Here is a 26,149-nt window from a genome sequence, read left to right on the forward strand (position 1 = left end):
CGTGTCTTAAAGTATAAAGAGTTGTGTAAGGCTCATCTTGCTTACCGCTTACGTCTTCATCCTGCACCTGTGATTTCTGGTATTACCGTATAAATAACACTTATCTGTGCTGTACACAGTGATTTTTCAGCATTTTACGATCCTGTCACCCTCAAGGTTGCACTTCAAGAGCGCTATGGTGTCTTGGAATGACTGTTACTCCCAGGGTAGTGGGACAAATGTGTGATTTCACAAACAGCCACATTACAAAATACACTGACACTGACAGTTAAGGCAGACCAAAGAGACACAGCAGTTTGGGTGGTCCACTCTTCAGCAGACGTTCAGCTGTTGTAGAGTGGAATCAGATTGTAAACACACCCTCAGCCAAGGTGGCGCTCCAGGATCTTAGCCAACAGGTGTCCAACGTACACACTCATGGATCAGCATGTGCGTTCGTGTTTGTGTGTGCGTGACCCCACCCTAACACCGGGCAAACCAGACTGATGTTCATCTCACTTACACTAAGGGCAATCGGTCACGCCTTATCCTAATGTGTACTGGCGCTGATGCCACGGCACTTTACACTGTCTGGCCTGTTATAGATCACAGCCTAAAATGGCACAGACACACACACACCTCATGGTAAAGACTTGAAATGTCAGCAACTACAGTCGAGGTATAAAAATATGAATTTGAAGGCTCCACTGCACGGTAGCTTATAAAAACCCTGCTTGAATTTACACCCTTGTCTGCTGCATGTAACTTTAAGATCATCTATGAGTCATCTTCAGTTACTCTTTAATCCTAGCATGTCCATGAGCAAGGTATCTCAATGGTAAATCTCAAGGAAGCCAATTTCCCTTTAAGCATTAACTATTTAGGCACCCAACAGGCTGAGATACGTCAAGCAGCAGTGCTCCAGAGTAGCTAAAATTTCCAATTTCTGTTTGTATTATGTAATAAAGAACATTTCTATGGTACACAAAGGTCTTATCATCCTTATTCACGGTACAGTGACTCTTTCACGGCATGTTATGACTGTGGAGGGTGTTGTTGGAAAGCATGGCCTCTTCTGCCTCACAGATGAAGACCAATTCACATCTTTGCAAATAAGGGCTCTGTAGGCACACATACTGGAAACAGTTTCTATTGTTGTCATGTCATTTCACAGCTAAAACAAGACTTGTGTAAGCTAATACGGACTGTCCATTGGACTGTCATTAGACTTACCTAAATGATGCCGTTACAAGCGTGTTTATAGCCCCATGGTTGGTTGAGGGAACCGTCCACTTGTTCGTTGTCTTATAAACAACATGATGTTACAAAGTGAGCGGCCGAGCAGAGGTAGCAAGTCCTACAGTTTGCGTTTGAAACTAGCTCACCGCGGAGATGCACTGGTGAAGTTAAGGCTAGCCCGTAGCCTGTAATCATTACACAAGTTCAACGGTTATCGCTACAGCCGATGCATCACAAAGACTTATTTGTACCAAACAAATCGGCAAGCTTACAAAAAGTGCTTGAAGAGAGCTTATAAATAAATAAAAAAATAACTCGTCTTTCTCTGAAGTATTTCAAGCATACCGTTAAAAACAGCCCAAAGCAACTGTACCACTATCCGTGAGTTACACTGACAGCAAACATCGACCAACTGATGATACCGACACTGAAAACGGGTTGTCCGTAAAGCGGCAGGCGAGCTTTAACGACAACACGGCCATGTGGACCGAAAGAAATCCTCACACGAAGCAATACCTGGGCTTGTAAATAAACTAACCACAGGAGGAACCCCCCCCGAACGGTTCAGAGTACAGACGGAGTCCCCCCAAAGCGACTTCTCATTCCGACATCCTCCCCTCGCTTTAGAGGGGGCGGAGCGTGTAGATGTCACCTGGGACTTTGCACGCTAATCCTCAAGCTTGGGTTACATCTCTGTTTGCTAAGTGTTACCGAAGTCCTGTGAGTCCATTTCTGTCTCTGGCATTTCTTTAATTCGCTCTTGTGAGTTTATATTAAGTTGTAAGCTTTCAAATAAAAAGTAAACTACAGCTTGTAGCCGCACGTGTGACGTCAGACTATAATTACCCATAGCTGAGCGTGCAGAGCTGTGCTAAATCTGTGGACGCTAACTTACTAGCCACAAAGCATACTACGTTTGCACACTATTATATCCTGTCTATTACTATCCACTTGTAGCCCTAATATGTTTTTTTGACTAGAAGCCGGGGTTATACTAGTTTATTCTAACGGCCCGGGTTTGTTACTCCTTGAACTCTTCTGGGTAAAAAGATTATTTTTTTTAACTTTGTTTTGAGGGTTTGGGCTTTTAAAGACCCCCCTTTTGTTTAGAATCTCCATTCTGAAAGGGAAATAGTGTTAAGTGTATTTTTACCAGTTGGCAAGACAAACTGGATCTTAAGTGTTAAACTTACAGGGAGCTGAGTGGACGTGCAAAATTTGCGATTTTACTCTTTCTTTTTTCTTAATAAAATGTACCGCTAATCTCTTAAAGTAATTCTGCCTCTGAGAAAACTGAGAAATGATTCAAACTGATGCAACGATTACTTGAATAACTACTTGTTACAACGAATGCAGAAGAACCTCTCTGAATGCACAATGCATTAAACCTTGAAGCCGGAGCAGAAGACCACATTTCTTCTGCAAGATTCGGATGGTACGGTGATGGTGGTGTAATGTGTGGAGATTATTTTTATATTTTTTGGCACACGTTGGGCCTCTTAGTAACAAGTGAGCATCATTTAAACAACAGCCTGCCTGAGTAATGTTGCTGACCATGTCCATCCCTTTATAACCACAGTGAACTAACTGTGGTCTTATCAGTGTACAAAGCTTAAATAATCTCAAACTGATTTCTTGAACATGACAGTGAGTTCACTCACTCACATGACTTCCTTTGAACTCTAGTGGACTTTACTGAATCTATATTACCATGAACTGAAGCAGTTTAAAAGGCAACGCAGTGTCCAACCTAGCAAGGTGTACCTGATAACCTAATGTCTGGGTTCATTATTCAACAGCTGACGTTCCCTAAACTATGTAAAAGCCTGGCCTGCCTTAGTAACACTCTGGATAAAGACATGCAACACAATTTAGCACACTCAAGTGTCAATGTGCTTAGAGGGCTCAGGTGGAGTAGCAAAGCACTATTTAACAACCAGTCCATTTGCTATTTACCATGTCAACTTGTTCCATTATCACAGTTAAGTAGTGGAAACTGAAAAATCAGAATGCAAGCCAGAAAGTGAAACAGTTTTTCTTACATGAGACTACATCCACATTTGTATGATGTGAACTCAAATAAACTAAAGATTAAAGGTCATTACCTGAAACCCAAGGTAATGTGGATCTGAAAATGAAAGTTAAGATAAAGAACATAGTGGGTGTTTATGGTGGTACACATTTTAATTGTTTGAGCATCTGTGTGCTTGGAGATAATCATCTCAAAGAAAACACAAAGATGATCAGAGGGAGCATCATCAGCCTTAATTTTAGATACATTTAGAATCTTGGAGATGATCAAATGCAGCATTATGAGTGGGCTTCATCACATTTGTCATCCACCAGTCCTTATTTATCCAGAATACAACACAGTTCTTTCCAACAGCTGTGCGGTTAAAATTTACAGAATACCAACAATAGCTAGTTAGTCAAAATCCATGCACATTAAAGACAACTGTTCATCAAATTCCAAGAAAAATACTTCTATTGTTCTTTTTCACTGTAATAAATGTTAGACAACCATAAATAACTTTATAAGTAAGTTACATGTCAGGAATGAAAGCCTTCCTCAGCTTGTTTTGATGTTACTAGACCCTGACGCCCTAAGAAAATAAATCATGGATGCAGTTTTAGAGGAAGCGGTATGACTGTAAAATTATGCATATCTCCAAACTTTCATCTAAAATGAAATATTAATTATTATCTTATGTTTCTACTTGTATTTAAATGAATACAAATAAAGGTAATGCAAAACAATAAAAGCTATTTGAAGGGTTTATTTCATTTCTTTTTTCTTCACATGTGTTCTTCTAATTGAGAATTTTAAAAACAGATGGTGTTTTGCTTTTTTTGACACATACAGATAAAATCTTTCAAATGACATGGAGATTAAACAATTTAATTAACTATTTCTTGGACTCTGAAAAGTGCGCAGGGCTTATTGATCTCAGCAATCAAAGAGGCTTACTAAAGCTCAGCAGATCTGTACCGGAAAAACTAAATAAACTGCTTAAGCAACATAAATCACCCACTGTGAACACTGCTGCAGTGCAGAATCAACAGCACTAATCAGGGCTAAAAGGAAAAAAGTTTGCAATTAAATTGCTGCTCATGCAGGCTGAGACAGTGTCTCTTTAGAAAACTAAGCAGCTGGCAGATGGAGTACAATGCTGGAATTCGGGTCTCTGTAATAGCTATGACACCATAATTTTAGAATAACACCTTCACTATGGAGAGCCCACTGCAGGAACTGGGGGATGAGGGCCATTTTCCTCAAACCATTTCACTGCCTTCAGAGAGACTTTAGAGACTTTTGGGCTTCGCCGCTGTTCTAATAACAGGTATTTTTCCCTGAATTTTTTGGTCTATAACTAGTGCCTATGCTTCTATTTTCTCTCCAGGCTGACATCTAAAAGTGTGGAAAGCTTCTGCTCATCATGGCAGGAACCCTGATTTGCTGCACAGCTCACTTCTCCATCTGGATTCTGTCTGAGTCCTTCCTTCTACAACCACCCCAGTGGCTCTCTGGTAAAATAACAGTGATTTGTTGGTGATTAATGCCTACTTTACTGCGAAGAAGTTCCTAATTTTGAATGACCTATTCTGTCAAGAGGAACTAGATTTTATGCTTCTCTCTGAGAAGCATGAGAACAACGTCTCAGATTTCTTAAAACTACATTCAACACACTTTTCATTTTTCTCTGCACCACAGATTTCTAGTTGAGGAGGTTGAACTGCCAAAAACTTTTAAAAATAGACATTTTTGTGTCAGTTGACTTTTTCAGCCTCTAGTTAGTCCATCAAGCTGATTATAATCAAAATTCTAGAAATTCACCTATTGTATGGTATTATAATATATAAGCAACCTGGTTCTGATGCATATTTTCCCTTGGACTTTAATTTTCTACCGTTAAAAGTAGGCAGAATTATGATAATCAGGCGTGTCAACATTCTTGCTGAACATATATCAAACACTACTACTACTACTAAAGAGTCCTTCAGCATTATAAACTCTTATTTTGGTTCCAAATGTTCTTTTGTCCATCTAATAAGTTCAGTATTTGAAATCTTGAATGTTGAACTTAGCCCAGAGGGGATATTTGATTCCTCTCTGAGCTTTGACTCAGATGTAAAATGTATTTCCCATTCTTGTTTCTTTCATTTAAATTACTTTTTTTAAATTGCTGATGGCTTCTGACTATTGACACATTCTAGTAAGCAAGCTCAAATTACTTCTATTTTACATTCTTTATAATGGTTCCCAAAATTAGAAATCGTTGAGCCCTAAATAGACATACTCTAGAGTATTTAATGTATCTTATACTATACTGCTTGCTCTCTCTGATATCTTAAAAAAAAGACAGGCCTTCTATTGAGAGTCTTATTGCTATTTACTTTAATTCTTCTATTATGTGCCTTAAATTGCTTTTAATATTTTTATACTGCTATTAACTGTACTTTATTGTATTTTTCTTGTGATTCATGCTATTTTTAAAAATTTATTTTAGTCTATTTTGTTGTATAGCGCTTCATTGCTCTTTGTCTGTGAACAGCAAATTAAACTTTTTGCTTACTTTCCATTCTGCCTCTCTGTCATGTCTCTCTACCTTTTTATTCTGTCTTGCAATCAACCCTGTCTCACTATTTCTATGACAGACAGACAAATGGATGATTGAGAGATAGAAGCATGACAGACAGACAGATTACAGAGTTAAACCATTTTCACACAGGAATTTTGGCCACTGTCAGGAGAGTCAGTTCAGGATATTGTCTGAAGTTTTCTTTTGTCACGTGTAGCACAACGTGTGTCTGCTTCAGACATTCTCCCACTACTGGAAACACTGTCGGGTTTAGTTAAGGGAGCTTCAAGAATGCATGAGGCAGAACACATGACACCAACCAACTTTAGCTCCAGCAGCATTCACACAGTTTTTGCAATCTTTGCACTGAGAAGCTGAAGCAGAATCCAGTTTATATCTGATTTTTTTGTCAGACAAGTGTACATACCTGTCTGTCGGGTGAACAAACGTTCTAGACTGTGAAAATGAATCTAGAGAAAGAAGCTAGACGTTAGATATAAGGACGCTGCGTACATTTAAAGGCCTTATGGATACAGTTAAATAGTTACTTCCTACTAACTTGATAATGAGCACAGAGCTGGTAAATGCATTTGGTGTTTTTAGGTTTTGTTTTTAATGTTGTTTTGTGACACAGTAACCGTTTACTGTTAAATATCTTCAAAGGAAAATGAAACTAATTTACGTGACTGCTTTTTCTTTTCAAAAAAACGTATTTGTTTATCCATTAGTTTACACAGTAGAGTGGACACGTGGATTTACTGGCAAAGTCAGCTAGCATGTTTAAAGGTCCTTTTTCCTATGAGGCCTTCAATCCTCTCTCTGGATTACTGCCTACAAGGTGCCTGGAAAAAGAAAAACACTTTTCCTAACAGAACATATTTTTTACTTTAGTCAGAATCTAAATGGAAGGTTTTGAGGGTGTTAAAATCCAAACTTCACATTTGAATGAACTCAAAGGTGGATGCCATCTCCTCCTGGTATTCAAAGTTAAATATGTACAAGGCTGCAAAAAGTGCAGGAAGGTACATGCCCTCAAACATGGCCTCACCTTTAGTGCTGAGCATCCAGCGCCTGTTTCTGCTGAAAACACAATGCCAATACCTTTTAAACATGTTTTTTGAAATTAAAACTATATATTATAGAATTCTGAACTGAACTGATTCTTTTAAAATTAGGCTACACTCAAAATATGCAGGCTCAAAATGCTGGCATCAGGTAATGTAACAGGGCAGCCGTTTGCAGCTGGATTTACAGTGAGGAAGACCAAGACACAGTATGGCAGAAGCAAGAGGCATTTATTTGCCCACATATAGCTTTAAGGCCATGACAGTCACCGGCATGTCAAGCCTTCTCACAGCACAAACAGTCACTCTCCTATTTAATGACAATTATCAGCCTTCTCAGCTGTTAAGGACTAAACCATTATTTTACTGTCAGGTGAGTTTTTCCAAATTCCAACCTTCCACCAACATTCTACAATACACCATTTTAATAAATAAATATATACATACATTGTACCATTTTCATATGATTAAATATTTTACATTTTACCAAAAGCCCAGTGCACAGAGATTCCCCACACTCCCTTAACCCATGGCCTCTCCCGGAACCTTTAAATGTTGTCTGGACCCTCAGAGAAACATTTGCCCAAGCACCCTTGAGAGGACACAGAAAAAACAGGTGAGTAATCACATCTCGACAGCAACTTTTTGCACCAACCTTTACCTCTGGACTTTGCAAACACATTTGCCTAACTTTACCTTAATAGTAGACCTTATTTGCTCCCAGTAACAATTCTTTCCTCCTCACAGAAAACTACCACACTTCTTGATGAGGAGCAGCTGTACAGGACCTGGAACAAAAGGCTACCTGCTAATTATTAAAATACTCAATAAATATTTAATAAATAATGAAACCTCTTGTGTACAGATGTTATTGATGTGCAAATCTATGCTTAAAGTGTGATGCTAAATAAAGTGCTAGTTAAAGTGTTTTTAGTAAAGTGCAAAGGTGCTCCTGTACAAGTTATAATTTTATTATGTAAAGACAATATAAAATATTAAAATGTTAAATTTAATAGAATCTGGTCAAATTGAGTTTATTTCATTGGCATGCCTTCAGTATATATCAAACATATGTTCCTTAATGATTTTTGATTTTGTGTTTCAGGAACATGTGCAAACATGATAAACAGACAGACTGAAAAATAGATAAATATTCTATACAAATGTTTTGGTCCTGTTAACTCATGAGTGTGTACACTGTCTTGGTTTATACTTCCCAAGTTTAATGAGTTAGGGGCTCCCAGTTGTGTGCATCGGTACAACATGCTGCTGTGACACACCTCTGTCAAGGACACTCCCACCCCCCAAAGCATCACATTCTTGTTGCTCTCTTCAAGATTATGGCTTTTGTGTCTATCTATTTAAAGTTGCTGAGGGTCTGAAATTCACACAAAATGACCTGAGAAGGAACAGAGGGCACAGTAAAGGTACAAAAAAAGAACAAAGGATATTATTCTTAAAAAGTGGAAGTTACACAGGTAAAACAAATCAAGTCAATTCTCTCTATATATAAGTTTTTAATAAAACACCAACATATTTTTTAAATTCTCACTGGCCATTGATCGAATCAACAAGAAAATGCAAAGCCTCTTAACACAACCTACTAGCTAAAATCAGCTAGAACCAGTCACTGCTAGAAGCAAGAAATACAAATACAAAATATCTTTAGGTGTAATGCCTCTGCCTTATGCTGTCAACTACACTTACTCCGGCTGACAGCTGGAGAGTTTTAAACTAATGACTGTATAAAAGATAGACGACCTGGCTCCACATTTCCTGACATTCTTCAGTTTGAATGACAGAAGCAGTCATTTTTCCTGCAGCTTCAGACAAAAGAGGGTCAGATCTTTTTAAGAACATGACATCATCTGGATTTTCAGGCCAATTATCAGTATCTTCCATTGCCATTACGGCTCAGGAGCCTTCACACCTAGCCTCAGAATAATAGCCTCCTCAGTGCTCCCTTGACAAGTGTCTGGCTCCTCGAATGATAGCTTCTATCAGACTATGCTGTGTCTTTCCTCTATGATATCTTGATAAATGTGAAGTGAATGTTGTCAAAACAGTAAGATTTTTTTTAGCACTGTTTAAAGTTAGTCTTGGTAGCCGGGGATCAGTCCACCAGGGCCTCCGCTCCTGGCCACCGCCCGGCATACACAATGCACCCGACCCCTACGGCGCCTCCTGCGGGTGGTGGGCCTGCGGGAGACTGGGCCCATGCCCCCTTTTCGGGCTGTGCCCGGCCAGGCCCCATGGATTAAGGCCCGGCCACCAGACGCTCATCCTCGGGCACCCTCCCCGGGCCTGGCTTCAGGGCGGGGCCCCGGTAACCCTATCCCGGGCAGGGTAAACTGTCCCCTCGATGTTTTTCTCATAAGGGTCTTCTGAATCGCTCTTTGTCTGGTCCCTCACCCAGGACCAATTTGCCATGGGAGACCCTACCAGGGGGCAAAAGCCCCCAGACAACATAGCCCCTGGGATCCCTGGGACACACAAACCCCTCCACCACAATAAGGTAGCGATTCACAGAGAGGGTCAGTTGAGTCGGGGATGAGCTCCTGCCCCAAGTTCAGACTCCAAGAGGAGTTCAAGTATCTCGGGGTCTTGTTCGCGAGTGATGGGAGAAGGGAGCCGGAGATCAACAGACGGATTGGTGCTGCGGCCGCAGTGATGCGGACGCTGCACCGGTCCGTCGTGGTGAAGAGGGAGCTGAGTGTAAAAGCGAAGCTCTCAATTTACCGGTCGATCTACGTCCCTACCCTCACCTATGGCCACAAGCTGTGGGTAGTGACCGAAAAGAACGAGATCGCGGATACAAGCGGCGGAAATGAGCTTCCTCCGAAGGGTGTCTGGCCTCTCCCTTAGAGATAGGGTGAGAAGTTCAGCCATCCGGGAGAGGCTCAGAGTAGAGCCGCTGCTCCTCCACATCGAAAGGAGCCAGCTGAGGTGGTTCGGGCATCTGACAAGGATGCCTCCTGGGCGCCTCCTGGGTGAGGTGTTCCGGGCATGTCCCACCAGGAGGAGGCCCCGGGGCAGACCCAGGACACGCTGGAGAGATTATATCTCTCGGCTGGCCTGGGAACGCCTTGGTGTTCCCCCGGATAAGCTGGAGGAGGTGGCTGGGGAGAGGGAGGTCTGGGCTTCTCTGCTTAGGCTGCTGCCCCCGCGACCCGGCCCCGGATAAAGTGGAAGAAGATGGATGGATGGATGTTTAAAGTTACTGCTGTGCCCTCTTTCAAATGATTTTTCAGATAAGAAAAGAAGCCATTATATGCAGCAATGACTAATACTGTATAAAAAATTTCCAGTAAATCTAATTAAAACTATTTAGCTGCCCATGACCGGAAAGTCACACAAAACAACCATCAGATAAGAAACAGGGAATTTAATAATGGTGCAAAAATAAAGAAAAAGGGCATTGCTCTTAAAAATATATGTTACACAGTCAAAAACAAAATAAACTGATAATTTATACAGGTATAGAGCTTGTCTTTTAAACAAAATACCAGTGTTGTTTGGAGTCTAACTGGCATGGCACTGACAGTGAAGTAATTAGAACATCTTTTTCCACCTGGCAGCTGAAATCTAACTTAATAACAAGTTGCTGCTTTACAAGCAATAAATACAAGCACCAACTCAAATATAAGTAATAACTTTAGGTGTACTGCCTCTGCCTTATGCTGTCAACTGCACTTACTCAGACTGACAGCAGGACAGTCTTAAACCAATGACTGTCTAAGAGATGGATGATCTGGCTCCACCTTCTCCAATTGTACAAAAATGAAGGCAAGGTTTCCCGCTTACTGGAGCTGCGAGCCAAGACGGAGATATCAGTGGCTGGACTTGGTTTGGCTGGGAATCACTTTGAGTTTTTTCTCACAAACCTCTAAGCTAAACATGGACTGTTACACTCAGTGGACTTTAACTCTGTATTGTTAAATTAATTTAGGTTTTGGATTAGTTTAACTGCTAAGGAAACTTCTAGCTTGGTCTCAGTCTAGTGAGCTAACACCTATTAAATAGCTAGCAACGCCACACAGAGTGGATACATGCCAGTCACAGATGAAGTCAATGAAATGAATATAGAAATCAAGGAAAGACAGAGACCTGTGGGTATGATCCATCCCTGTCCCTGCAAATCTAATATGTGAGTGTGTACCGAGCCATAAAACACCACAGATAGGACGTCCCGAATAAAATACATCCATTCAAATTCCACCAAGCCTCACTTGAACCTATGCTGGCCAAAATCCAGAAGAACTTAATTTGAATCCTTTGTTGTGAAATCAACCAAAGATCAGATAAAATTGAAAACATTTATGTATTTATTTATTTATTTAAAATTCTCTTTCACTGCTTGTGTAACAGATTCAAGCAGAGCACATTCATTAGAATTAAAAAATTTGATTCGGATGACATTTGTATTCTTATCTACTAATAATATTTTATTATTATATTAAAATGGCACAGGACTCAGTAGAATTGTCCTTCAGTGAGCTAGTTTTTACTTTCTTACTCCGAGTACATTTCAGAGCCTGTACTTTTTTGCTTTTGATTGAGTAAAGAAGTTGATTCAGTACTTCAAATTTTACGAGTATTTTCTTTTTTCAAGTATAATTTTTTTGTTATTTTCTGCCTTTTTCAGATAGCATAGTGTAGAGAAGACAGGAAGGTAGGGAAGAGTGGGGAAGGGAACACAGAAAAGGGCCTCAGGCTAAACCATTTAGCCTTGTGGCATGTGGACTCCTGCTCAATCTGTGAGCAACACTGGGGCTCGCTGACACTGTTTTCCAGAGAACTGATTGTTCAGTAAGCAGTGACCTAATACCTGTTGATCTACAATTTGGAACCTCATAATGTGAGTTACCATAGTGATCACATCCACTTTTGCAGTACAGAAAACTCAAGGTTAACCCTGAAATTACTTGAATAAGATTTTGTAGTGCAGTGTAGTCATTTGCTTTGACATCTCTGGTGGGATTTTGTTGGTCATTGTATCCTTCACCAAGGTACAAACCTACCTAATATCAGTGCCACTTGTTTTGCAGGACTTGTCTCAATTCTCTAAAGCTTGTCTTTCTTTCTCTAGTACAGCATCATTCTTACCAAGTGGGAACTCAGACTGTCATTATGTACGTCCACATTCTGTTGCTCTCTGCACATATGCAGTGTTGTCTCTATTAAGATGCTCAAAACGAGTTTTTATTTCTTTTTGAAGGGAGTGGCGTGCAATTTCATCAATCGAGCATAAACTGGCTCACTCAGAAAAGCTCTTTCAATACTGTTTGACAATTTTGTGAGCAGCAGCACAGCACTGTGCTTTGCTTTGCTTCGTTACCTAATTTCATCGACAAGGACGCAAATCATTTTGCAGTGATCGGGGCTGAGAAGTCTACTCCCATTTGCTACTGCACGGCATAATTCACTTGGTATTTGGCCCCAGGGAACCCGAAATGAGTCAGCCCACATAATGGCAGTGGCTGAACAAAAGGTTGGTGAGCTCATGTTGTCCGAGGTGACAGTGGAGGAGGACGAAGATGGCAATTTTGCACGAACATCAGCAGATGCATTTGTTCTGTAATTAATAAAAAAACAAAATAAAACACACCAATAAATACACTACAGACATTACAGTAATACAAATCTAATATTTTAGGACATTTCTACCTTCATCGAATCCACAGAATACCACAGTAAACTGTCTTAAAGCAGCCTAGGAGCTTACAAATCTGAATGGACAGGAGTATATCTGAAGGGTCCACACCAGGAGCTTCCTCCACATACTTAAGATCGTCTGTGCATTCCACACCCCAAGATAGAAAGAATCCCAGGCGGCACGCTGGAAATAGCCATCTGTACCTCCTCCTCCAACGTTTAGGACATCCTTTTAGGTAAGAAAAGAGGGATGACAAGCCACACAGCTTGTACCTTTTTGCAGATGCCTCAGAAAGGCAACGAAGGCCCTGATCAGCCAGCATTAAAAAATAAAGCTCTCTAAGATAACTTGTACAGCATCTCTCTGATGATAAGTCCATCGCTTGGATTTTTCCAAATACAGTTCCCTCGTCACATTTAAAAAGCATAAGAAACATGTTTTTTTGTATGCAGTCCCTTTCATTTCTGCCTCATGTCTAACTTACTGTTCAACTGGGCAACAGCTTCTCCCATATCCTCACTGTAATGTGAAATAATCGTTTCCCTTATCAGGAACAAGGGAAGGAAACAGACTGCCAGCATTCAAGCAGGCTAGACGTAGCTGATGTTTTTCAGCAAGAGCAGAACACGAGTTTTTATAGTCGTGCTACTTTCTTGAACAACTGGCAGTTTAACACTGGCAGCAATCACAGAAAACACCATTTCTAAATAGCTTATCACTTCTACTATTTGTCTCTTATGGGTTGTTTCGCGCATCATTGCCTTGGTACCTGAAATAGCCTTCTGTTCAGATTCACTGTGAAGTGCTTCTTAACTTTAACGAGATGCTTGATCCATAAAGCCAAATCGCACACTTTCAAAGAACTCACGTAATATGTAGTATATTAGTATGATTTAGCAGTTAGTCAAACTTTACCCCCTTTTCTCTGTTCCAAATTATTGACCTGGACCCAAATGTGGGTGGGTCAATTTCATAAAACCTGCAAAAGAAGAAACTGTAGCTGAAAGTTTCAACACCGCAAGCTAGCGTGGCGAAAGTCATGTATTTTTTAAAACTCCTTTGAATAACAGGAGCAACAATTTTCCCTGCAATGTCAGATAAAACAGGGGCCAGATTTTTTTTAAGAACATGGCATTACCTGATTTTTCCAGGTAACTGTCTATATGTCCCATTGTCATTTCAGCGGAGGAAAACTCACACCAACCCTCAGAATGGAGGAGGACAGCCTCGTCAGTGCTCCCTTGACAAGTAACTGGGAATGATAGTTGCCATTAGACAAAACAGTAAAAGTCTTTTTTCACCATTTAAAAGGACAAGTGGACACTGCTGTGCCTTCTTTAAAGAGATTTTTTTAGATGTGAAGTCAATATGTGCAATAATCACTAATAGTGTACAAAGTCTTTCCAGTTATTCTACTTGGAAAAGTTTAGCTGCTGACGATCTAAAATTCACTAACTGTGTGAAAAAAATGAGCATAATAAGCGCCAAGATACAGTTTGCATTAATACATCAAACATCAAAGACAGAAGAATCAGGTGTTATTAATCTCTGGCTATTTTCCACCACAAGTCTTTTATTCTGTCTTTCTGTCTCCCTCCCTGAGCCTGGTTCTGCCAGAGATTTCTTCCTGTTAAGAGGGATTTTTTTCCTTCCCACTGTCACCAAAGTGCTTGCTCATAGGAGGTCATATGATTGTTGGGTTTTTCTCTGTATGTATTATTGTAGGGTCTACCTTACAATATAAAGCACCTTGAGGCGACGGATGTTGTGATTTGGCGCTGTATGAATAAAACTGAATTGAATTGAATTGAAGCACCCCCATTTCACCACAGTTCTGTATTTTTCATATCACTTATCCATTAAAAACATTCAAAACAAAAAGATTATTTTGTTTTATAGTTTTTGCTTTATTCATGTCAGCCGTTAAAATATGTATACGAATAATTCTTAAAGTAATAATCTGTCAAGTGGCAAAAGGATTAAAAAGAATGGCTCTAAAACAGATTATAGGATACATCAGGTTTACAAATCCAGATGAAGAGAATAGAAACAAAGGAAGGATTTTATGTAACATGAGCATGAGAGTGAATGAAATCCAGCATTAGCAGGTCAGTATACATATAGATAGCTCAGTAGGTAGAGTGGTCGCCTCATGATTGGAAGGGTCGGGGGTTCGAATCCACTGAACGGCTACCCTGAGGTACCCCTGAGCATGGTACAGTCCCTATACACTGCTTCCCGGGCGCTGGATTGGTGGCTGCCCATTGCTTCACTGAGTGAATGCGTTAAATGAGTAATTTCCCCACGGGGATCGATAAAGTATACGTTAATAAATGACTTGTTTTACATCTTATGAGTTATGCCTCTTTTTCATTCAAACCCCAAAGATAAGGGAAGTTGGAAAAAATTAGAGTTTAAAGATTTCAAGAATCTGTTCCTTAAATCAGCGGTTGCACAGCAACTAACAAAGATGGCTTGTAGTTGTTTTATTTGTTTGCTTAAAAAAAATTTCAGTGATTTTTGGAGACGTTTACAAAGATTATTTTAAAAAGTAGAAATACACATCAGTCTTCAGATATATGTTTTAAATCTTTAACTTGTACTATCTTTCTGGGATGCAAGAGCAGAACAGTGTACACCTTTATTAATTATTGGTTCAATTAAAACACAGTCTTACTTACGTATATAAAGAGCCTCATCTGAATAAAAAATGCTGCTGCAAGTTAAAATGGCTCTCTTTGTACGTGTATACTCTCAACATCCACTTGCTAGTACTGAGTTAAACCCCCTCTTGCCCTCAGAACCTCTTTTAATTCTTTATGGCATGGATTCAACACAGTACTGGAAACATTCCTCAGACATTTTGATCCATATTGACGTGACGGCATCACAAACTTCCTGCAGATTTGTTGGCTGCACATCCATGAACTGAATCTGCTGTTTCACCGCATCTCAAATGTGCTCTATTGGATTGAGATCGGAGGGCTGTGGAGGCCGTTTGAGTGCAGTGAATACATGTTCGTGTTCAAGAAATCAGTTTGAGATGATTTGAGCTTTGTGACATGACGAATTAAGCTGCTGGAAGCAGCCATCAAAAGATGAGTGCACTGTGGTCATAACACAGTGCTGTGGTCAGCAACAATACTGAGGTAGTGGTGGTGTTTAAGGGGCCTAAAGCGTGCCAAGAAAATATGCCATACATCATTACACCACCAACAGCAGCCTGAACAACATCCTGCTGAAGGCAGGATTTTGTTTATGCCAAATTCTGACGCTACTATCAAAATGTTTCATTAGAAATTGAGACGCCTCAGAGTGGCAACTGCAAAACTGCTGCTCAGTGGGTATTTTCTCTTTTTCAGACCACTCTGTAAACCCCAGCAATGGGAAAACCCGACCAGATCAGCAGTTTCACATTCAAAGTCACTTAAATCAACTTGCTTCCCCATTCTGATGCTCAGTTTGAATTTCAACAGGATGTCATATGATGATTATAAGATATTTTGTTAACAAGCAGTTAACCTGCTAAAGTGGCCAGTTAATTTAAAAAACAAAAACAAACATTAACTTAACTTACATTTTATGGGCTGTGAATAGAGACTTAACCTCAGGCTTGATAATTGGTGCCAGTTGTCTGCTGGGTGGGTTTAATTCGCTTTCCAGTCTTGGACTATACACATCCCAGACACGCTTTTATATATTCAGTTCTGAGCTTCCTTATCCAGTGTGAAGAAGTGAAGTGAGGAGATTATCTATCATATTGACTTCAAGCTTTTTCTTTACTGGTGTAAACAGACGTGTGTGTCTTCTATCAGCTTTTCTTAAACCAGATATCAGCATCTAGTTTTCTTGATCTCGACCACTCAGTTCTTCTCTGTGCACCATACTGCTGATTGTTGAGTTCCTCCCTCTATGAACTCAATGTTTATTATCCAGTAGATAATGCTGTCATCTGCAAACCTTCTTTAATAAAAGGCAGTCCAGTAAACAACCAGCACTCACTGACAGCTTAACAGTAAACAGTAAGTAAAGTTTCTGTCATCGTCAACAAAGCTGCTAGTTTATAAGCTTAGTAAAAGCAGAAGTTGTGGCATTTATATTTTGTTGGACTGTAATAGTTAGCTCTCAACCCGAATGAACAAACTGTTTGAAATCATTTTGGGGAAGTATACTTTGGTAAGGAGTGGCTTTCCAAGAAAGGTGGCTGCAGAAAGGAATAAACCCCTGTGCCCTCGTCAAATTTACCAGACTATGGACACTTGTGTCAAAAATGCTATTAAATCATCATACATAAATAATATTTTCAGCTTTTTTTCATAAATCTCTTCAGACTGTTGCTTTTGTGAATTCTCTTTAGTGCAAAATGGTATGAGCCACCGCACAAACCAAAGCTAAACCAAAAGACAACAATGCATTTTTAATTACAGTTTTAGTCATTTATGCTACGTTTTACTTATTCACGTTTTTGTGTTGTGCTTTCCCTTAAATTAAAATATTCAGTGATTTCTCAGTAAAAGAGGCTTTTGTCCTGAGACTGTTTCATTAAATATTTTAAGAGGAAAATGACTCAGAAAGCAATTTTAAAACTTAAAGAACTCACAAATCATGATCCTTGTTCAAACGAAAAAAAAGGCAGATAATTAATTTAAATATATATGTATCTATAAAAATAACCAGTTTACATGTAGCCCTGTATATTTTTAATGGCGGTGACATAATGAAATTGTTGTTTTCCTTTCTAACCACTAGAGAGCAGCCTTTGCTATGTTATCGCGTTTGACCGGTCATATTTTTAAAGGTATTCTTCTTCTGCATATATTCTCTCTCTTTTCTCTTTGGGTGTGGGTGAGCGTGTGTGTCTGAAACACAAAGGGAATTTCAGCTTGAGACAATAGTGTGACCATATGGTCTCCCTGGCTTGTAAATCATCCTGTGGTCCAGTGCCAGCTTCAATGAAAACTACTCCACCTTCCTAAATTCTCTCTCTCTCAGATCTTCTTTACGAAAACATTCAAGTGCACATGGTCTTAAACTAATACTGACTTCAGATACCTGTTCACTTCACTGCAATCAAAAGCGGGCTGATGTGAAAGAGACGCAGAGAGGTAAGGAGAAGGAGAGCGGGGGAGCTGGATAAAGGGGGGGAATGCAAAGAAAAGATATTAAATCAAATAAAAGAAAACATAAAGACTGTTAAAGCCGGCTGCAAAAATACTCACCCTCAGAGGAGGAGACAGAACAAGGCAACGAAGGAGAACGCTAACGAGGGAATAACAACAGAAGGAAGGAGTGACAGAGGCCCTGGTAAGATGTTTTTCCTCAAGCAGTCAGGGGATAGAAAATGACTTGTTATTCTGCAATAACTTCCTCAACTGAAAGCTGAATGTTCTCTCAGTGTAATTCAACCCTCTGCTTCCTCTCTGATGGAAAATCATTTTCTTTGGTGCTTAAAACTCAATGAGCTGCATTGTTTCCCGCTACATTATGAGAATGACTGGAAACAGGGTAAAAGTCAGTAAATTACAGCACCGCAGAAAGAACAATTAGATTCAAATGCACTGATTAGCAGCAAGTTCTGGGTAAACTGATCATTTTCTGCAACATTTATCTCTATTCGATTTTAACTCAATATGAGGAAATGTAAAGGAAGATACTGGAAACATAAAATATGTCGATTTGTCATTTTCCTCTTACAGCCCCACTGGGTGGCTCAACCATGAAGTTGAACATCATTTGTAGCTTGTTTCTGCTCCTGGGTGTTCAAACAGTAAAGGTATGTTTAACTTAATCTGGCTAATTTTGGCTTTTCACAAAAAAAAATGGTTAAAAAACCCAAAAAAACAAAACAAATATGGTCGATGTAAATATTACTAATGAGTGCACAGTAAAAATATTTGAAATTATGTTCTCCTGACTTTTTTTCTGTTCTATTCATCAGTCTGTTTTGTCACAAGTGTTAAAAAGAAAATTTCCAAGTTATGGAATGTGGCTCCAATATTTTGGTCACCTGTTTCACATTTGATCTGGGAAGAATTTAGGGGCAGATGTGGACCTGGCTGAGACTACAAAGTTTGGAAATATCAGTATGGGATTGAGGTGTCGTGTGAGGGCAGATTGATGTAGAACGGATGCCCATTTTTATTTTGGGTTTATGATGTGTGTTCTTTACAGTACAATGATGCCAAGAAGCTGACTTTTTTAATGGTACAGAATATTAGTTTAAAATGAGCCAGGGGGTTTTAATGAAAAGGAAATTTACGCCAGAGTTCAGTGCTGCCATCAATGATTTTGGCCGTAGATAAAACATATATGCCCGCCTTTTTTGTCTATTAGAAAACTGTGTGTGTGTTTCAGGGAGGCAGAGCCCAGCGCAAACAGAGACAAGCTGAAGAGAGCCTGAGACCTTACATTGGCAGAGTTAAACCAGGTATGAGGAATGCCACATTTGACTGCATCCAAGTCCCATACACATTCCTCTTTTTCTAAATGTGCAGAACTAGAAAGTGATCAAAATACATTAACATTTTCACATACCTGGTTCATAATTCGAGTCACCATCCAGAACTGGCAGGAACTGTCACGGATGCATGATACACATAGACACGATGAAAGCTATTAAGCATATATTAACATAAAGAAACTATAGCCAGAAATTCATGAAATTCTGAAGGCAAAATAGGGTCCTAACCTACTAATATCAAGTTGAAACTAATAAAATGGCTGGTGAGTGTCGATGTAAAACTAAAAACTAAGCTAACACACGGTTGTTTTTCTATTTCTGTTTCAGAAAAGCTTTGTGAGCTGCTGAAATGCCATACTCCAGTGGGGTCTTGGTGCCAGGTAGTTCAAGAAAACGGAATTCTCATCCCCAAGTGTGTTTGTCCTCAGTCCTGTCCTCGGTAAACAACATTTGGTTCTTTAATCATTTTCAGCCTTTAAAATCTTTTGTCTTTACATGAAGTTTATACTTATATGGGATTCACAAATATATGTAACTTTTGGAAAGACATGTTAAGATAAAGCAGTAATCTGGCACATTGTACACTACATTCTCACATGTGAATTTTGTCTGTGGGCACTCGCTCATGGAATCAGGCAGAGGGCACCAGTGTGCAGTGTTGTGGGAAAGACCTATGAGAATGAGTGTTGGCTTCATAAAGATGCCTGCAGAAAGAGGCGCCGCACCGGACTCGCTCACACAGGACCCTGTCTGGGTAAACACGCATAGCATTAGAATTTACACACTGTTTCCACTGTGTATCACAGTCTTCCAAATTGGCTCTGATGTGCCTTATGATCAGTCCCCAAGGGTAAATGCACCGAGGAGGAGTTAGGCCAGTTTCCATATCGTCTCCTGGACTGGTTTCTGCTCTTGAGTCGTATGGGGGAATCCTACGCACCTGCTGCCCCGCCCCAGAGCTGCCTGAGCCACACCCAGAGGACACAGCTGGCACAAGTAACTCGTATTTCACACTTAAAGTGAGCCTGTTCAGCAGGCTAACAGGGATAAGAAGATAACTGTGAAGTAGTAAACATAATTCATGATCTATGATGACCTCAGCCAGTGATGATGGAAATAAAATCATTTCCATAAAGTGCTAAAGAAACTATAGCCAGAAGGCAAATACTCAAAGGGATCATTTTCCCTTTCACTGTAACCAAACACTGAACATAAAGCTGTTTTTCATGATAGACACCATCTTTGTGCTAGATACAAACTGCCCTCCATGGGTCTGGTGACTGATCGATGTTAACAACCTACCATAAGTGGTAAGTTCTTATGTTGCTTGTGGTGTGGTTGTCCACAGACTGGGACAGGGGCTCTTAAGACACTGCGTATAAACAGTATTTGGTCAATATTCACTAAATTATTCAATAACATGGTGAATAGGGGGATAACTTAATATCCTCTGTGCATTTTCTTGACCTCCTGGCCTCAAATGAATTAAGTGAAAGCTCAATGCATTATTTCTATGATACAAAAACAGATATAGAGTGTTTTGGAATAGTGTTACATCATAAAATTCCAGCATTATGGATTTTTCAGCAATGCTGATTCTAGCATGAGAGAAATAGAACTGCAGCCTGCTGTAACACTGTAACAGCAACAGTGCGAGTGAACAGGTGAAGCATTTACCGTGTTTCCATTTCCTGTTTAGCTTGGTAGCATGCTAACAGTCTTATGATGGGATGATGGGAGTAAGACAACAGGTCTTTTATATAAACAAAAGCAACAGATGAACAGTTGAGGAATCATTTAAATCATCTTGAATGGCAATCCATTTCATAGATGTTGAGGTATTTCAGTGGGCACTATGAAATGTTAAAAAATAAAATAATATGGGTTTTTTTAAGTTAATATTCCGGCAGCTGGGGCACCAGAAAAATACCATAAAATAACAGAAATTCACCACCACACTGTATATATATATATATATATATATATATATATATATATATATATATATGTATGTATATGTATATATATATGTATGTATATATATATATATATATATATATATATATATATATATATAATTTCTGTAATTAAAATTAGAAAAATTTCTGTATTTTTATGAGAATTTCTGTGGTGAAAACTGCAGTAAATCCACAACAAATCTGCTATTTAACAAACAAATCTATGTAAAATTAAAGAAACTATAGTTCTGTTACTGTCATTTGGTACCACTTCCGTTAAATCATATTTAGATATATATTTACACTATTAAACCAAGATTTAAAAGTTTAATCCATTAAATAAACACTGGATATTTATGAAATTATTTTAAATTTTGGGCTGTATTTTTGCAGTCTTTTTACGCCCTTACACATTTTTTAAAAATTAAAAAAATAAGAAAGATTTTTACACGTTTTTCATGTTATTTTTGTTCAGCATGTTAAATCACCTTTAATTTTATTTATTTTTTTGTTTCACCAGAATTTTCATGTCATTTCGTGTATTTAAAATAACAGGAAAATTCAGTAAGATTTATTGGAAATGTTCTGTTAAATTACAGCGTTTTTTGGGTTTATTGATTGATTAATTTGTTTCTTTTTGTGTCTTTTATGTTTTCGGAGCATGAATCATAGATGCATGGGATTTTAGGGTTTGAAAAGTAAAATGCAATGTAAAAGTACCTTCTTTCTAACTTTCTAATTACCTTCACTAAATAGTGTGTGATGTCACAATGGCTCTGTCCATCTTTTTATACAGTCCTTGACCAAAACCACCATTGGGATAGGCTTAATTTCCTAGTTAACATCACCCATGATCGCTGGGAGCATTTATTGTATTTATGTGATATGACACAGAAACAGAAAAAACAAGTATTAAGTTGAGTAGTGTGCTTTCTCTCTCTCTATCTTTAGAAAAGATTTACCCTGTTGGACAGAAATAAAGATGGCAAGTTGAGCCGCAGGGACCTGAAGAAGCTGCATTATAAGAGGATGCCTTTGGAGCACTGTGCTACACCATTTTTTCAGTCAGTCCTGCCTTCACCGGCCTTGCTGCATCACATGATGATTAACTTTCTTGTCTGATATTTAAATAAATTAAATATTGGCCAGTTTATTGGGCCAATTGTTTAATCTCACAAGTTGTGTGTTACATGCATGTACTGGAAGCCAGCCGATGATAGTAAAACATCTGGCCAATTTGATAAGTATCACAATATTAAATATGGCCATTTTAATGAGTTGATGAAGTCTTACTCAAGACCACTGCTATTTCCTATGTCCATATTTCATCACCTCATGTGACACAAGAGGTGTGTTGGCCTAATTGAAATCTTCTGTCTTTTGCAATATGCTATTGTTTGGCTAATTACAGAAATACAGAGGGTTAAAAATGTGACACCGAGATGCAATTCGCCCCCGCTCTGACCAAGCTGCACCTCCCACCATGCTGTTCTCTCTGCACGCCATCTATCCATTCATTTCCATGCCAATCCTGTATCCTCCTCCCTTTCGATCTCATGACCACACCATCTCTCCATTATCATACTCCTCCTCCATGCCGAAGCATTTCCTCTTCTTATCTGTGCTTCCTGTTTTCCTCTCATCTCTGATACAAATGCATTTATCCTCAGCCTCCCTTTCTGTCAGCCTGTTATTCATTTTCACTCTTCCCTCATTCTTACTTCCTTCCATCTCCTTTTTCTTCTCCCATCCGTATTCCCACCCAACCCCCCTTTTCTCTGCCAGTCTGCAATGACAAGTTTTGTGGGAGCAGGGCTGGCTGTGTCAATGTCAAGCCATTCCCAGCAATGATAATGTTTATTACCAACTGTGCCTCCCGCTGCCTATGGATTAACACAAATTGAAGGAGTACCCTTCAGAGATAATGCTGCACTGTGAACTGAAAGACAATGGCTGCTGAAGAGCCCCAGTGCAGTTCCTTTGTACACTTATAGATATTTAAACTATAAACTACATCCCTGTATCCTTGTGTATGTGACTGAATATAGGATGTGTTTCTGTAAATCATCTGTTTTCTTCTGTGCTATGTTTGCAGGTCATGTGATCGTAACAAGAACAGGAAGGTGACCCTCAATGAGTGGACAGCATGTTTGGTGGATCGTTCTGAGGCCTGGTTCTATCAATTAATGTGTCAGTAACAAGTTCTTACCTACATTTTGCCGTAATTCATCATAGTCACACACAGCGGTTTAATTAGACTACAGATTAAATTTCTTTATCTGTAATCAAAAGTCCAAGTTAAAATCTGCAAACTCTGTTTTATGCTGTTGATGAAGAGCAAAGATGCTCCATAATTATTCTACAGCCTGCTTCCAGTTTTTATCTAAAATTACATCTAAATTATGACTATTGTGCTTTTCATGAAGCCTTTCCATAAAGCTGGTGGACTGCCTGAAACATGGTCAAAATACACGCACAGGAGAGAAAATATCACTCCCACCACTGCTGGAGGAGGGACCAGAATAGTAATAAGACAGATTAAATGATTAAGGTTTAAATGTGCATTCTTTGTATCTGAAATGTTAAGATGAGATTTTTTTTTCTTGAATTTAAATGTCTGAATTTAAATTCTATTTTCTTTTAAATATTTTATCCTTTTTTCCTGTCAAAACAGCCAGTTGTCTGCAGGGGGTTTATTTGTCTGCGTCACTGCTATTTCAGAACCTAAATTCTTTATTTTTGTTTTATCCACAGCGATGAGAATGGGTTCTCTGAAGTTGTGTCCTACAATCAAAAGGAACTACCTCTGACACGTCTACTTCTTTTGTACTGTTAGGAACTTGCAGGCCATATCATGACAGTTACTTGATTTTAAAGCTGATATTAAAGGATGACATCGCTACACACACTGACTTAGTCATTGATTTTACCTCTTCTGACATGTGATTTATGATGTCGTGAAATCTGATGGTCTGCTGGGTGCCCGTGGGTTTTTATGTGTGCTCAAAGGGGACAATTAAAGGTCTAGACAGGCTGAATGCTAATCATATTCGTTGTTAATTACATTTGCTGACATCTGTAAAACTGTTAAAAAACACACACACACACACATATCGGAGACAAATTACACAGGATGCTTTGGATAACCAATTAAAAGGAGGATGGCACAGACAGACAGTGTGATATGCAGAGAATGTCAAAGTAGATGGGGAAAAAAACATGGGGAGAAGAAACACTTAGTGGGGGAAGACGTGACCAGAAAAGAGACAAAGAGTTAATAAAAGAGTGAAAGGTAGAAGTAGTGAAAAGTGTCATAATGCAATGGAGGAGAGCGAAGGCAAAGTGACTGAAGAAAGGAGAGAGCACCGCAAAGTGTGTTTGCGAAAGACGGGAGGAGGTAATGCACTGTAAATGGGAGTTGAGAGTAATGGAGTAATGCATAAAAAATGGATCAGAAATGAGGGAAAGACTGAGAACGGGGAGTGAGGGGGGGGGGGGGGATGGCTGAGAAGGCAGGAGGAACTGAGGAGACGGGGAAATGCAAAACATTTTCTTTGGAGCCAGGCCTGTAAATAGCATCTTGGAGCATGATGCGGAATGTTTGAAATACTTGACCTCTGCTAAGGTCAAAAAAACTTGCATAATGCAAGCTTCCTGACTTTTTGTGCCTGTGTACCATTTATAATACATGCTGCTTCTAAAACTCTTGTTGCATCTTGTTTGTTTGCCACTATTTTATGTGCAAATCTGTGAGAAGTTGCACATGTATGTGTTGGTGCTTCTAGATCAATAGGAGGGTGTGTGTGCGTGCGTGTGTGTGTGTGTGTGTGTGTGGCCTAGGGTGGGCTCTTTGACATGACTGGATTCTCTAGACTAATTAGCCTTTAAATTTACCATGCCTGAAGGATGAAGAGGAGAAAGACAGACACTGAAAAGGAGATGAAGAAAGGCGGAGAGATTTCGCTACCCAATATGAGATGCAGATTCAGTGCAGACATGGGGCAAACGAGGACTACAGACTGCTTGCAGTAGATGTTTTCCAAAAAGTAAAGTGCATCATCATAAATATCAAAACAAGATGTTTTCATTCCATCCGATTTTTCACTCAAAACTTTTGATTAAATGAAGTGGACCACTGGAGGGATGCAGTTTTCCTTGGCATATAGACGGAAAAACAAGTCTGAGCTGGGAGGGGAAGAAGCATGAAGAAAGAACAAAAGCAAAGAGATTAACTGCGCTGAATAGAAGAGAAACTATCTGCTAATTGTGAGTGACCTGCGGAACGGTGAGTTGTTGGTCCAGGCTGTTCACTTTGTGGAAACAAAAAAAATTCCCAGCTTCCACCAGTAAACATCTCTTCATTCTCTCCCTTCTCCCCCAGGGACGAGTCTCTTTATCCAAAACGAAACACATAATATGAGCTGCTGGGGCCACCCCTGAAGGTCCAGCATAGCCTGCACACCTCCTCCGCCTCCTCGCCAATGTTCTTTCTTTGTCTTCATACCCCCTCCTCTGCTAATAGATTCCCTCTCATTACCTCTGGACCACCATCTCCACCTCCTTCCATCCCCCATCCAAACACAGAAAGGGCAGTTGCAGATTGACCCACCTAATCCTACTTTACCTTCTTCTCACACCAGCCACCGCAGCCATAAACGCACACCATCCACCTCCACTCCTACTGTCCTCGCCCCTCCTGTCTCACTTCATTTGGATATTAGAGATATCCGTGAGCCACCCACCTCTCTAACCATGTCCTCTCACCCTCATCCTTCTCCTCCTCCTCCTTTGGATGCTGATCAGTGATTTGATCTGTGATGGCTTGCTTGCATCTCTTTCGCTTTTTGTCTCTCGCACACACATTTACACACACTCCCATGGGACTCTGACAGCATAGGAGCAGATGGGCGGCTGGTGATGACATGTTGTTAAAAATAAAGATTCCTGTTAACCCGTTGTCGGCTTGCACAGCCTCTGTCCCTCCCTCATGTCCCCCCATTTCATCTCATCTCTCCTGTCAATCTCTCTCTATCGCTTTTCACACTCCGAATCCCTAATTCTTCCTTTTAGTTTAGTTTGTAACAAACAGGATGGGATTCAAAGGCTACAACACCAACTAACTTTGGCACTGAAAGCATGCAGCTCAAGACCCCCCGACCCCCAGAACATGATATTTAATACATGGCTGCCATAAAGACGTCCCCCCTGCATTA

General features: G+C 39.7%; 2 protein-coding genes and 1 long non-coding RNA gene across 14 annotated transcripts in view; 1 reads left to right on the top strand and 2 right to left on the bottom strand.

The window, feature by feature from the left end:
* Nucleotides 1–1,835, bottom strand: part of ccser2a (coiled-coil serine-rich protein 2a) — a 56,964-nt gene extending 55,129 nt beyond the window's left edge. The window contains exons 1-2 of one of the 4 annotated variants that reach the window (XM_005474288.4): nt 1,564–1,833; nt 1,213–1,403 (exon numbers count right to left, since the gene is read on the bottom strand). The gene's annotated coding sequence lies outside the window, so the exon portion shown is untranslated. Of the gene's footprint in view, nt 1–1,212 lie in introns of all 4 variants that reach the window. The other 3 variants (XM_005474289.4, XM_025897387.1, XM_005474290.4) reach the window with 3 other exon arrangements.
* sparcl2 (SPARC-like 2) lies at nt 1,811–25,885 on the top strand. Of its 9 annotated transcripts, XR_002064325.2 has the most exons (12): nt 1,811–1,938; nt 4,620–4,746; nt 18,215–18,291; nt 18,873–18,945; nt 19,306–19,417; nt 19,614–19,732; nt 19,820–19,974; nt 21,888–22,000; nt 23,032–23,126; nt 24,842–24,982; nt 25,065–25,221; nt 25,318–25,885. XR_002064325.2 is itself a non-coding variant. In XM_013271674.3 (11 exons), exons 3-11 carry the CDS (start codon nt 4,656–4,658, stop codon nt 23,744–23,746), a joined length of 891 nt encoding a protein of 296 aa, XP_013127128.1. In that variant the 5' UTR covers nt 1,860–1,938; nt 2,575–2,653; nt 4,620–4,655; the 3' UTR covers nt 23,747–24,621. The 9 variants fall into 9 exon arrangements, 7 of the variants coding, with proteins under 7 accessions (XP_005474348.1, XP_005474350.1, XP_013127126.1 ...); XM_013271674.3 differs by lacking the exons at nt 24,842–24,982; nt 25,065–25,221; nt 25,318–25,885 and adding exons at nt 2,575–2,653; nt 23,691–24,621 and having other exon boundaries at nt 1,860–1,938; XM_005474292.4 differs by lacking the exons at nt 24,842–24,982; nt 25,065–25,221; nt 25,318–25,885 and adding exons at nt 2,575–2,653; nt 23,691–24,621 and having other exon boundaries at nt 1,902–1,980.
* LOC112841949 (uncharacterized) lies at nt 5,008–8,982 on the bottom strand. Its single transcript, XR_003213449.1, has 2 exons — nt 7,559–8,982; nt 5,008–7,454 (listed from the first exon to the last, which is right to left on the bottom strand). It is a non-coding gene; the product is annotated as an uncharacterized LOC112841949 (long non-coding RNA).
* Nucleotides 25,886–26,149: the final 264 nt, after the last annotated feature.

Source organism: Oreochromis niloticus, linkage group LG13 (assembly GCF_001858045.2).
Source record: "Oreochromis niloticus isolate F11D_XX linkage group LG13, O_niloticus_UMD_NMBU, whole genome shotgun sequence".
Classification (NCBI taxonomy): Eukaryota; Metazoa; Chordata; class Actinopteri; order Cichliformes; family Cichlidae; genus Oreochromis; species Oreochromis niloticus.

Excerpts from the sequence above, each read along its gene's own strand:
- sparcl2 (XM_005474291.4), top strand. The coding sequence starts at position 4,656 with ATGGCAGGAACCCTGATTTGCTGCACAGCTCACTTCTCCATCTGGATT. Across the intron at positions 19,975-21,887 it reads AGAGGACACAGCTGGCACAA|AAAAGATTTACCCTGTTGGA; the intron begins GTAACTCGTATT and ends CTCTATCTTTAG. Across the intron at positions 23,127-23,690 it reads CTGGTTCTATCAATTAATGT|CGATGAGAATGGGTTCTCTG; the intron begins GTCAGTAACAAG and ends TTTTATCCACAG.